Source organism: Taeniopygia guttata, chromosome 15 (assembly GCF_048771995.1).
Source record: "Taeniopygia guttata chromosome 15, bTaeGut7.mat, whole genome shotgun sequence".
Lineage (NCBI taxonomy): Eukaryota > Metazoa > Chordata > Aves > Passeriformes > Estrildidae > Taeniopygia > Taeniopygia guttata.
Window position 1 is genome coordinate 1,647,992 of NC_133040.1, and position 10,775 is coordinate 1,658,766.

Sequence of the window (10,775 nt, forward strand, 5' to 3'; positions counted from 1 at the left end):
CCGGGACAAGGGGACACCGGGATACCGGGACACCGGGACACCGGGACATGGGGACACGGGGACACGGGGACACGGGGACACGGAGACACCGGGACACCGGGACACGGGGACACCGGGACACCGGGACACCGGGGCACGGGGACACGGGGACACCGGGACACCGGGACACCGGGACACCGGGACACGGGGACACCGGGACACCGGGACACGGGGACACGGAGACACCGGGACACCGGGACACCGGGACACGGGGACACCGGGACACGGGGACACCGGGACACCGGGACACCGGGACACCGGGACACGGGGCACCGGGACACGGAGACACCGGGACACGGGGACACCGGGACACCGGGACACGGGGACACCGGGACACCGGGACACCGGGATACCGGGCACCGGGACACGGGGACACCGGGACACCGGGACACCGGGACACTGGGACACCGGGACACCGGGACACGAGGATACCGGGACACGGAGACCCCGGGACACCGGGACACGGGGACACCGGGACACCGGGACACCGGGATACGGGGACACCGCGACATGGGGACACCGGGACACCGGGACACCGGGACACGGGGACACCGGGAGACGGGGACACCGGGAGACGGGGACACGGGGACACCGGGACACTGGGACACCAGGACACCGGGACACCGGGACACGGGGACACCGGGACACCGGGACACCGGGACACTGGGAGACGGGGACACCGGGACACGGAGACACCGGGACACAGGGACACCGGACACGGGGACACGGGGACACCGGGACACGGGAGGCAGGGACACGGGAGGCAGGGAGGATGTCAGGGGACCCTGGCATGTCTGGAGCCCGTGGGGTGTCAGGGGTCCGCGGGGGGTCCGGGATCCGGGGATGCCCGGCGTGTCCGTGGGGTGTCCGGGGTCTGTGGGGGCCCGGGGTCCCCGGGATGTCTGGGGTCCCTGAGGTGTCAGGGTGTCCGGGATTTGGGGGTGTCCGGGGGGGGTGTGCAGAGCCCGTGGGACCTAAGGGTCCTTGGGGTGTCAGGGATCGCTGAGATCTGGGGGCTTTGGGGGTCCGTGACGTCCTTGGGGTGTCCCCAGTGCCGTGGGTGTCCCCAGTGCCGTGGGTGTCCCCAGTGCCGTGGGTGTCCCCGCAGGACGGGGTTCCCTGGGTGACACGGGGTGCTGCCCCCCTCGGTGGTTGCCGGGGCGAGGGGACCCACGCGGTCCCGGGGCAGCCGAGTGTGGGGGCAGAGACTGGGACCGGTGCCCGGGGCGGGCGGGGACACGGGGCAGGACCGGGACTGGGACCGGGACTGGGACAGGGACAGGAACTGGGACTGGGACTGGGACAGGGACAGGGACAGGGACAGGGACAGGGACAGGAACTGGGACAGATACTGGGACTGGGATCGGGATCGGGACCGGGACAGGGACCGGGATTGGGACTGGAACCGGGATTGGGATCGGGACCGGGACAAGGACCGGGACCGGGACTGGAACTGGGACCGGGACTGGAACTGGGACAGGATCTGGGACTGGGATCGGGACAGGAACTGGGACCGGGACAGGGATCGGGATAGGGACTGGGACCGGGACAGATCCTGGGACCGGACTGGGACTGGGATCGGGATCGGGATCGGGATAGGGACTGGGACTGGGACTGGGACTGGGACTGGGACTGGGACTGGGACTGGGATAGATACTGGGACCGGGACAGGGACCGGGACAGGGACTGCGGCCGGGACTGGGACAGCGACCGGGACCGGGAGCAGAACCAGCTGCGGTAACGGAACCGGGACCGCCCCTGGGATGGTGGGACGGTGGCTGGGACCCGTCACCAGGGCAAGGGGACGGCCCCGCCACCCCGATCGGTGTGGGATAACGGGCTGGGAACTGGGACAGGCACGGGAGAACCAAACAGGACCTGGGATCGGCTCAGAGTTACCGGCACGGGGATAAGGGCAGGGACTGGGATCAGCCCAGCGATACTGGGACCAGTTTAGGGTTACTTGGACAGAAAGCGGGACCAGCACAGGAGGACGGGGCGGACCAAAATCCCGCAGGAGCAGGAGGGGGAAGGGACCAGCGGGAGCCGAGAAGCCCCCCCGACACCCCTGGGGGGACTCAGGCGTCCGGGAGCAGCCCCCGCCCCCGCAGCGGGAAGAACGGGGCCTCTGTCCTCATGGGGACAATGGGGACATTGATGGGGACCCCCCCTCTGCCCGCTGCCCCCGCAGGACCCCCCATGGCAGAAAGCGACGATCCCGCCCGCCGGGACCCCGCTGGGCCCCGCACCCAGGTGGGCGAAGGGGGTGGGGGCGGTGAGGGGGAACTGGGGAACCACGGGGAGGGGTGGGGGGTCGTAGAGGCTCGGGGGGGTTTGGGGTACCCTGGGCACCCGAGGGAGCTCGAAGGGGGCATGTGGAGCATTGGGGTGTACGGGGGAGCCCAAGACTCCATAGGGACTTACGGGGCACAAGGGGGGAGCTCTGGGCAGCTGGGGGGGCATTGTGGGGTACAAATAGGGGTAGGAGGGCTGGGGGGCTGTAGGGGTGCTGGGGGGCCCCCCCCAATGGGTGACCCCCCTGCCCAGCCCTGCCGGCCCGTGCCGAGGGTCCACGCCTTTGGAAAGGGGGAGCAGGCGCTGCGGAGGGACCCCCGCACCCCCCCCGCCATGCAGGGCTGGCTGCACAAGCAGGTGAGGCAGGGGGGGGGCTGGGGGGCTGGGGAGGGGGCTCAGGGGTCCTATGGGGTCTGAGGTGCGAGTTTCGGGGGGGGTTGTGGGTTTTGGGAAGACCTGGGGCGGTGGGGGGTGTATGGAGTTGGGAGGGTCTGGAGTGTGGGGCTCGGGGGTGGGATTATGGGGTGGGTGTGGGGCTGGGGGAGGTCAGTGGGTGGTGAGGGAGGGTCGTGGGGTGAGGGGACACGCGGTGGGATGGGGCAGTGTGGGGCGGTTATGGGGTCGGAGGTGGAAGAAGGGGGTTACGGGAGTGAGGAGCTTGGGGGGATCGGAAGGGATTGAGGGGTCTGGGGCAGCAGAGGGTCCCGGGGGGGGGGGGGATGGGCTGCGGGGGCTCAGCCCCCATCCCCCCACCCCCGTTTCTCAGGACAGCTCGGGGCTGCGGCTCTGGAAGCGCCGCTGGTTTGTACTGGTGGATCTCTGCCTCTACTACTACCGGGGTGAGGGGGGCGCGGGGGGCTGGAGACACCCGGGGGGCGTGGGGAGCTGCGGATGAGGGGGTTGGGGTGACCTGGTGTCCCTGGGGGGGGGAGTCAGCGATCCCGGGGTGTCCCTGGGTCACTGGGGGGTCCCGGGGGGCTCAGGGGTCCTGGGGTGTTGGGCAGTCCTTGAAGGATCAGGAATCCTGGGGGGCTGGGGGGTCCCTGGGGCGGTCAGTGGGATCAAGGATCCCTGGGGCGTTTGGGGGTCTCTGGAGGAGTCAGGGAATTCCTGGGGAATGGGGGTCTCTGGAACGTTGGGAATTCCTGAGGATTGGGGGTCTCTGGAACATTGGGAATTCCTGGAGATTTGGGGGGTCTCTGGAACATTGGGAATTCCTGGGGATTGAGGGTCTCTGGAACATTGGGAATTCCTGGAGATTTGGGGTCTGGAACGTTGGGAATTCCTGGGGATTGGGGGGTCTGGAACATTGGGAATTCCCGGGGATTGGGGGCCTCTGGAACATTGGGAATTCCTGAGGATTTGGGGTCTCTGGAGCACTGGGAATTCCTGGAGATTGGGGGTCTCTGGAACATTGGGAATTCCTGGGGATTGGGGGTCTCTGGAACATTGGGAATTCCTGGGGTTGGGGGTCTCTGGAACATTGGGAATTCCTGGGGATTTGGGGGGGTCTCTGGAAGAGTCAGGGAATTCCTGGGGATTGGGGGTCTCTGGAACATTGGGAATTCCTGGGGATTGGGGGGTCTGTGGAACATTGGGAATTCCTGGGGATTGAGGGGTCTCTGGAACATTGGGAATTCCTGGAGATTTGGGGGTCTCTGGAACATTGGGAATTCCTGGAGATTTGGGAGTCTCTGGAACATTGGGAATTCCTGGGGACTGGGGGGTTTCTGGAACACTGGGAATTCCTGGAGATTGGGGGTCTCTGGAACATTGGGAATTCCTGGAGATTTGGGAGTCTCTGGAACATTGGGAATTCCTGGAGATTGGGGGGGTCTCTGGAGGAGTCAGGGAATTCCTGGGGTTTGGGGGTCTCTGGAACATTGGGAATTCCTGGAGATTGGGGGTCTCTGGAACGTTGGGAATTCCTGGAGATTGAGGGTCTCTGGAGGAGTCAGGGAATTCCTGGAGATTGGGGGTCTCTGGAACATTGGGAATTCCTGGGGTTTGGGGGGTCTCTGGAACATTGGGAATTCCTGGAGATTGGGGGTCCCTGGAGGAGTCAGGGAATTCCTGAGGATTGGGGGTCTCTGGAACATTGGGAATTCCTGGGGACTGGGGATTGGGGGTCTGGAACGTTGGGAATTCCTGGAGATTGGGGGTCTGGAACATTGGGAATTCCTGGGGATTGGGGGGTCTGGAACATTGGGAATTCCTGGGGATTGGGGGGTCTCTGGAGGAGTCAGGGAATTCCTGGGGACTGGGGGGGTCTCTGGAACATTGGGAATTCCTGGGGATTGGGGGGTCTGTGGAACATTGGGAATTCCTGCGGATTTGGGGGGGGTCTCTGGAACGTTGGGAATTCCTGGGGACTGGGGGTCTCTGCAACTTTGTGAATTCCTGGAGATTGGGGGTCTCTGGAACACTGGGAATTCCTGGGGATTGGGGGGTCTGTGGAACATTGGGAATTCCTGGGGATTGGGGATCTCTGGAACATTGGGATTTCTTGGGGACTGGGGGTCTCTGGAACATTGGGAATTCCTGGGGACTGGGGGGTCTCTGGAACATTGGGAATTCCTGGGGACTGGGGGGGTCTGGAACATTGGGAATTCCTGGGGATTGGGGGGGCTCTGGAACGTTGGGAATTCCTGGAGATTGGGGGGGCTCTGGAACAGTGGGAATTCCTGGGGATTGGGAGATCTCTGGAACATTGGGAATTCCTGGAGATTTGGGGGGTCTCTGGAACATTGGGAATTCCTGGGGATTGGGGGTCTCTGGAACACTGGGAATTCCTGGGGACTGGGGGGGTCTCTGGATGGATCAGGGATTCCCCAGGATCGGGGCTCCCTGGGGGCTTGAAGAGTTCCTTGGTGGAGTTCTAAGCTCTGGGGGTCCGGGAGGTTTGGGGACATCAGAGGAGGTCCCCGACATCCCCCTGATGGTCCTGGAGATCTCGGGGTGCAGACGGTGCCCCCCATTGTGCCCTTCCTCTGCCCCCCAGACAGCAGCGAGCAGCAAGTGCGGGGCGGCCTCCCCCTGCCCGGCTACGAGATCCGCGTCCTGCCCGCCGCCCCCCGCGCCCCCCAGTTCCTCTTCACGGTCAGCCCTGGCCCCTGGGACCCCAAATCCGGGGGTGCCCTGCGCGGAGGGGACGGGACTAGGAAGGATCCCCCCTTTCCCAGGCTGAACACGCCGGGATGCGGACCTACTGCCTGGGGGCGGAGACCCCCGAGGAGCTGCACGCCTGGGTCTGTGCCCTGCGCCGGGGGGCATCGCCCCTGCCCGGGTGAGGGGGCACGGGGGGCACCGGGGGGCTGCCCGGGGAGCCCGGGTTTCCAGGGCTTTGGGGGATTCCAGGCGGCAGGAGGAGGTTGGAGATTTTGGGGAGGGGGTCACAGAGGGTTTGGCGGGGTTTTGGGGGTAGTTAACCCTTTAACTCGTGTTTTTCACCCCCTTCCCAGCTCGGCCCGCTCCCTCTCCCTGCAGGCGCTCCAGGAATCCCGGGGTGCGGACCCTCCCTCGCCCCCATTGCCCACGCACTGCCCGGCTGAGGGGCTCGGGGGCCCACCCGTGCCCCCTCCTTGCTGCCCCCCAGTCCCTGCACTGCCCCACAGCAAGGTGAGATCTGGGGTGGGGGAGAATTCAAATGGGGGAAATACGAGGGGAGCAAGTACTGGGGCGATCGTGGCGCAGATCTGCGTGGTGGGGGGGTTATGGGGCAAAATGGGGGGGGCGATGGGGCAGAGAGGGGCCTAGTGGGGGCAGGGAGAAGGGGCAATGGGGCAGAGGGGGCTGTGGGGCAGGAGCGGCGGTGGGTCCGGCCGGAGCAGCGCTCCCTGTGCCCTCCCCCAGGCGCCCCAGGGCCGGGAGGAGCCCCCGGCGCGGGGATGTCCCGCCAGGGCCGGGGACACGGCGGGGACACCGCGGCGACACCCCGAAACCGCGCCCGCAGGTACGGCCCGGCCACGCCCATTGGCCACGCCCATTGGCCACATCCGGCCACGCCCCTTGGCCACACCCCCTTGGCCACACCCGGCCACAATCGGCCACGCCCCTTGGTCACGCCCATTGGTCACATCGTGACCACGGCCCATATCACGCTCCTTGGTCACGCCCCTTGGTCGCACACGGCCACGCCCTCTGGCCACGCCCCTTGGCCACGCCCCTTGGCCACGCCCATTGTCCTCAACAGACCGCGCCCATTTGCCACGCCCATGGCCACGCCCCTGGACACAACCGGTCACGCCCCTTGGCAACACCTGGCCACGCCCCTTGGTCACAACCACCACGCCCATTGGCCACGCCCATTGGCCACGCCCCTGGCCACCACCGGCCACGCCCCTTGGCCACGCCCAGCCACGACCATTGGCCACATCGTTACCACGCCCCCCTGACCACGCCCCATTGTCGAGCGGCCCCGCCCATCCTGTCCCCGCCCCTCCAGAGCGGAGCCCGAGGAAGCCCCGCCCCCTCGGAGCCGCGCTTCACCCCCCACCGCAGCGAGACACCGCGACCAATCAGCCACCGGCCTCTCCAACCGCCTCTTCTGATTGGCTGCCGAGGAGCCCGGCGGGCACCGCCCCCGCCGCGACATCCAATGAGGCGTCGCGGCGGCGGGAGAGGGGGGCGGGTGGGCGTGGCCTGGCGGGCGAAGGGGTGGGCGGGCGGCCAATCAGAATCACGCTGCTGCAGGCCAGCTTCTGAGGGGGGCGCGGCCGGGGCGCGGGGGCGGGGCTTGGCGGGCGCGCGCGGCGCGGTGCGGAAGATGGCGGCGGGAGCGCGCGGCGGGAGCGCGGCGCTGCGGCGGCTGCGGGCCGGGGGCGCGGGCGCGGCCCCGCGGGGCGCGCGGTGAGTGCGGACCCCGGACCCCGCCCCGACAGCCCCCGCCGCATCCCCCCACCCCTCGTCCTGCCCCGGATTGCGCGTCCAACCCCGCTCCCCGCAGCTCTCCCGGCGGGGACACCCCGCGTCCTCCCCGCTGATCCCTGCGGCTCCCCCGGACCCCGCATCCCCCCGGGTGGAGACCCCGCCTCTGAGCCCTTGAGGCCCGGATCTTCCCCGCTCTTCGCATCCCCCGAGCCTTCCCATTCCCTCCCGGACCCCGCATCCCGCGGAGCGGCACAGCCGTACCCCTCTGCTGAGACCCCTGAGCCCCACTTTGCCCCCGCACCCCGCTCCCCTGGCCTTCCTGATCCCCCCCTGCACCCCGCATCCCCCCGGGTGGAGACCCCGCCTCTGAGCCCTTGAGGCCCGGGTCTTCCCCGCTCTTCGCATCCCCCGAGCCCTCCCATTCCCTCCCGGACCCCGCATCCCCCCGGATCGGCACACCCGTATCCCCTGTGCTGAGACCCCTGAGCCCCACCTTGCCCCCGCACCCCGCTCCCCTGGCCTTCCTGATCCCCCCCTGCACCCCGCATCCCCCCTGCACCCCGCATCCCCCCGGGCGGCGACCCCCCCGAGCCCCCCGAGCGCTCCCCGCACCCCGCGGCGCTCCCGGATCCGGCGGGCGGCCCCGGAGCGGCCCCGCGGTCGTTGCCTCGCTGGGGACAAAGGTCCGGCCGAGCTCGGACCCGGGGCCGAGGGGCACCGCCCCCCCCGCCACTGCCCTGGGGGGACCCGACCTTCGCCGGGGCACCGGAGCCACCCCCGGGACGGGCTGGGGGCTGCTCCCACCGCCCCACCTCCGCTTGCCCGTGGAGGGGTCACAGCTCTGGAGCAGACCCTGGGTAAAGGGGATCCTGTGGGGGATGTCCCCTTGCCCGTGGAGGGGTCACTGTGACTGCAGTGGGGCCCCCCTTGTCCTGCACCCCCACACCGGTGTCCTTGCTGTGCTGGGCAGTATGGCCACAACCCCTCTGGATCCAGGGGGACAGCCTGGAATTGGGGACAGAGCTGGGACGGGGCTCCCAGTGTGAACTGAGCAGAAACCCATGACGGCCGGGACTGGCAGCGAGGCCTCTGGATCCTGTTTGCCGTCCAACCGGTCATTCCCGGCCATTCCCGGTGATCCCCGGTGTCCCCCTGCCCCGCTGTGCCCCAGGGGGTTCTCCAGGGATGTGGAGGGCAGCTGGTTCCGCTCGCTCTTCGTGCACAAGGTGGATCCCCGCAAGGACGCACATTCCAACCTCCTCTCCAAGAAGGAGACCAGCAACCTCTACAAGATCCAGTGTGAGTGCTCCTGCCGGGAGGAAGGCGGGCACGGCTGGGCTGGCTGCCCCCCTCACCCACGGGACCCCCGTTCCGGCTCCTTCCCCCGTTCCCAGCCCCTCTCTCCTGTCCCTGCAGTTCACAATGTCAAGCCGGAATGCCTGGAAGCTTACAACAAGCTGACGTGAGCACACTGAGGGGGCTTCCCAGCATCCCAGCGGGGTCTTGGGGTGCTGTTCTGCACTGGGAGGGTTCGTGGAGCTGCTGGGTGGATCTGTGTCCCTGTTCTGTGCCTCGGTTTCCCTCCCTCTGAAATGGATACATCCCCCATCCTGTTTGGGAGGGTGAAGAGGGGCACTGGGAGGGTTTTGGGGTGCTGCCCCCCACCCCAAGTGTGCCTCTCTGTGCCCCCACAGAGAGGAGGTGCTGCCCAAGCTCCATTCGGACCCCGACTACCCCTGTGACCTGGTGGGCAACTGGAACACTTGGTACGGCGAGCAGGACCAGGCAGGTGAGGCCAGGCAGCATCTCCTGCTGCCACAGGCAGGGATTTCAGTGGGATTTTGGGGCGCTGCTCCCCGTCCCCACCCCAAAACCCCTCTCTGCAGTGCACCTGTGGCGCTTCTCGGGCGGGTACCCGGCGCTCATGGACTGCATGAACAAGCTGAGGCAGAACCAGGTACCGCCGGGGTGGGGGCCACAGCCCCGTGCCCGACACCCCCGGTGGCCCCCACCCCGAAACCCCCGGCTGGGGCTGTCCCCAGGAGTACCTGGAGTTCCGCAAGGAGAGGAGCCGGATGCTGCTGTCCCGCAGGAACCAGCTGCTCCTGGAGTTCAGCTTCTGGAATGAGCCCCAGCCCCGCCAGGGACCAAACATCTACGAGCTCAGGACCTACAAGCTGAAGGTGGGGATCAGCCTGTGCCTGGTTGTAAGGGGGTCTTCAGTCTGGTGTACCCCACTTTTGGTGGGCTGCCCCCCAAATTCCTCCTTCCTGGATGAGGAGACTCCAAGCTGGGCACTCAGGGGGGTTCTGACTGGTTTTTCTCCCCTGTTTCCAGCCAGGGACCATGATCGAGTGGGGCAACAACTGGTAAGGCACTGGTTTCCCAGCGTGGAGGGATCCAAGGTGGGGGGAGAGGCCCCCTCTGGAGAAGGGGGGACCCCTGGGGCAGCCCCCCATGTGTCCCCTGCTCCATGCAGGGCTCGGGCCATTAAGTACCGCCAGGAGAACCAGGAGGCAGTCGGGGGGTTCTTCTCCCAGATCGGGGAGCTCTACGTGGTGCATCACCTCTGGGGTAAGGGGTGTCACCCCCGGGGGACCCCTGGCTCGGGTGGGCTCAGGGTGCCACCCCGTGCTCTCCCCACAGCCTACAGGGATCTGCAGTCCCGGGAGGAGACCAGGAATGCAGCCTGGAGGAAGAGGGGCTGGGATGAGAACGTTTATTACACCGGTGAGTGGGACCCCTCCCGCTTTGGGGACCCCCTGCCCGTGTGGGGACCCCCCGGCCTCACCTGTGCCTCCTTTCCTCCCCCAGTCCCGCTGATCCGGACCATGGAATCCCGGATAATGATTCCCCTGAAGATCTCCCCCCTGCAGTGATTTGGGGCCGTGCTGGGGGGGCTCCCTGCACCCCCAGGGGCTCCCTGCACCCCCAGGGGCTCCCTGCACCCCCAGGGGCTCCCTGCACCCCCAGGGGCTCCCTGCCCGTGCCCCAGCCCTGCTGGGGAAGGGCTGGGGGGTTCTGCTCCCCCCGGCTCCCTTTTGGGGTGCTCTGGGGAGATTGAGAGCAGGGAGGGGAAGTGGGAGCCCCCCATGCTGTGGTGGGTGCCCAGGGTGGTGCTGCTGGGGGGGCTGTGGAGGTGGGGGTGCTTAATTGCTCCTGATGAGCCCAGCGGGTGCCTTTGCTGCCAATTAAATATTTAATATGCTAAAGCCTAGGCCCCTCTCGGGGTGGGGAGGGCAGGACTGGGGGTGCTTGGTGTGACCCCCCCCAGGCTGGTGTCAGGGGGGCTGCCCTGCCCCGCGTCATGGGTGCTTCCTGCACCGAAAGACCTCCACCCATGGGTGCTGGGATACACTGAGGGACCCCCCAAAACCCCTTGCCAAACCCATGGATGCCCCCCAGTGCCGCCAGGGACCCCATTCCCTGCACCCCACAAGGTCATGGATACTGCCAGCACCACCAGGGACCCCATGCAATGAACCCCACAAGCTCCTGGATCCCCCAGCACCACTGAGCCCCCCAAGTCAAGGCCCAACCCAGCCCATGGACACCCCCAAGGCCATTGGGGA

General features: G+C 67.6%; 2 protein-coding genes across 4 annotated transcripts; both read left to right on the forward strand.

The window, feature by feature from the left end:
• The first annotated feature begins 2,537 nt into the window (after positions 1 to 2,537).
• On the forward strand, positions 2,538 to 7,038 carry PLEKHA4 (pleckstrin homology domain containing A4). Its single transcript, XM_072936270.1, has 7 exons — positions 2,538 to 2,691; positions 3,101 to 3,173; positions 5,336 to 5,433; positions 5,517 to 5,620; positions 5,796 to 5,952; positions 6,187 to 6,286; positions 6,527 to 7,038. Exons 1-7 carry the CDS (start codon positions 2,566 to 2,568, stop codon positions 7,036 to 7,038), a joined length of 1,170 nt encoding a protein of 389 aa, XP_072792371.1. The 5' UTR covers positions 2,538 to 2,565.
• A 4-nt stretch (positions 7,039 to 7,042) lies between these two features.
• On the forward strand, positions 7,043 to 10,415 carry NIPSNAP1 (nipsnap homolog 1). 3 transcript variants are annotated; one of them, NM_001245583.1, is given in 12 exon segments: positions 7,098 to 7,182; positions 8,375 to 8,456; positions 8,459 to 8,502; positions 8,620 to 8,665; positions 8,898 to 8,992; positions 9,090 to 9,160; positions 9,246 to 9,386; positions 9,541 to 9,572; positions 9,683 to 9,777; positions 9,850 to 9,933; positions 10,018 to 10,102; positions 10,351 to 10,415. In NM_001245583.1, coding segments are annotated over 10 exon segments (741 nt in total). In that variant the 5' UTR covers positions 7,098 to 7,182; positions 8,375 to 8,388; the 3' UTR covers positions 10,083 to 10,102; positions 10,351 to 10,415.
• The last annotated feature ends 360 nt before the right edge of the window (positions 10,416 to 10,775 follow it).

Bases quoted from the DNA above. Each gene is read 5' to 3' on its own strand.
- PLEKHA4 (XM_072936270.1), top strand. From the start codon at position 2,566: ATGGGTGACCCCCCTGCCCAGCCCTGCCGGCCCGTGCCGAGGGTCCAC. The intron at 2,692-3,100 runs GTGAGGCAGGGG...CCCGTTTCTCAG, and splicing joins AGGGCTGGCTGCACAAGCAG to GACAGCTCGGGGCTGCGGCT. The intron at 6,287-6,526 runs GTACGGCCCGGC...TGTCCTCAACAG, and splicing joins CCCCGAAACCGCGCCCGCAG to ACCGCGCCCATTTGCCACGC.
- NIPSNAP1 (XM_030285317.4), top strand. From the start codon at position 7,100: ATGGCGGCGGGAGCGCGCGGCGGGAGCGCGGCGCTGCGGCGGCTGCGG. The intron at 8,993-9,089 runs GTGAGGCCAGGC...CCCTCTCTGCAG, and splicing joins CGGCGAGCAGGACCAGGCAG to TGCACCTGTGGCGCTTCTCG. The intron at 9,934-10,017 runs GTGAGTGGGACC...TTCCTCCCCCAG, and splicing joins TGAGAACGTTTATTACACCG to TCCCGCTGATCCGGACCATG.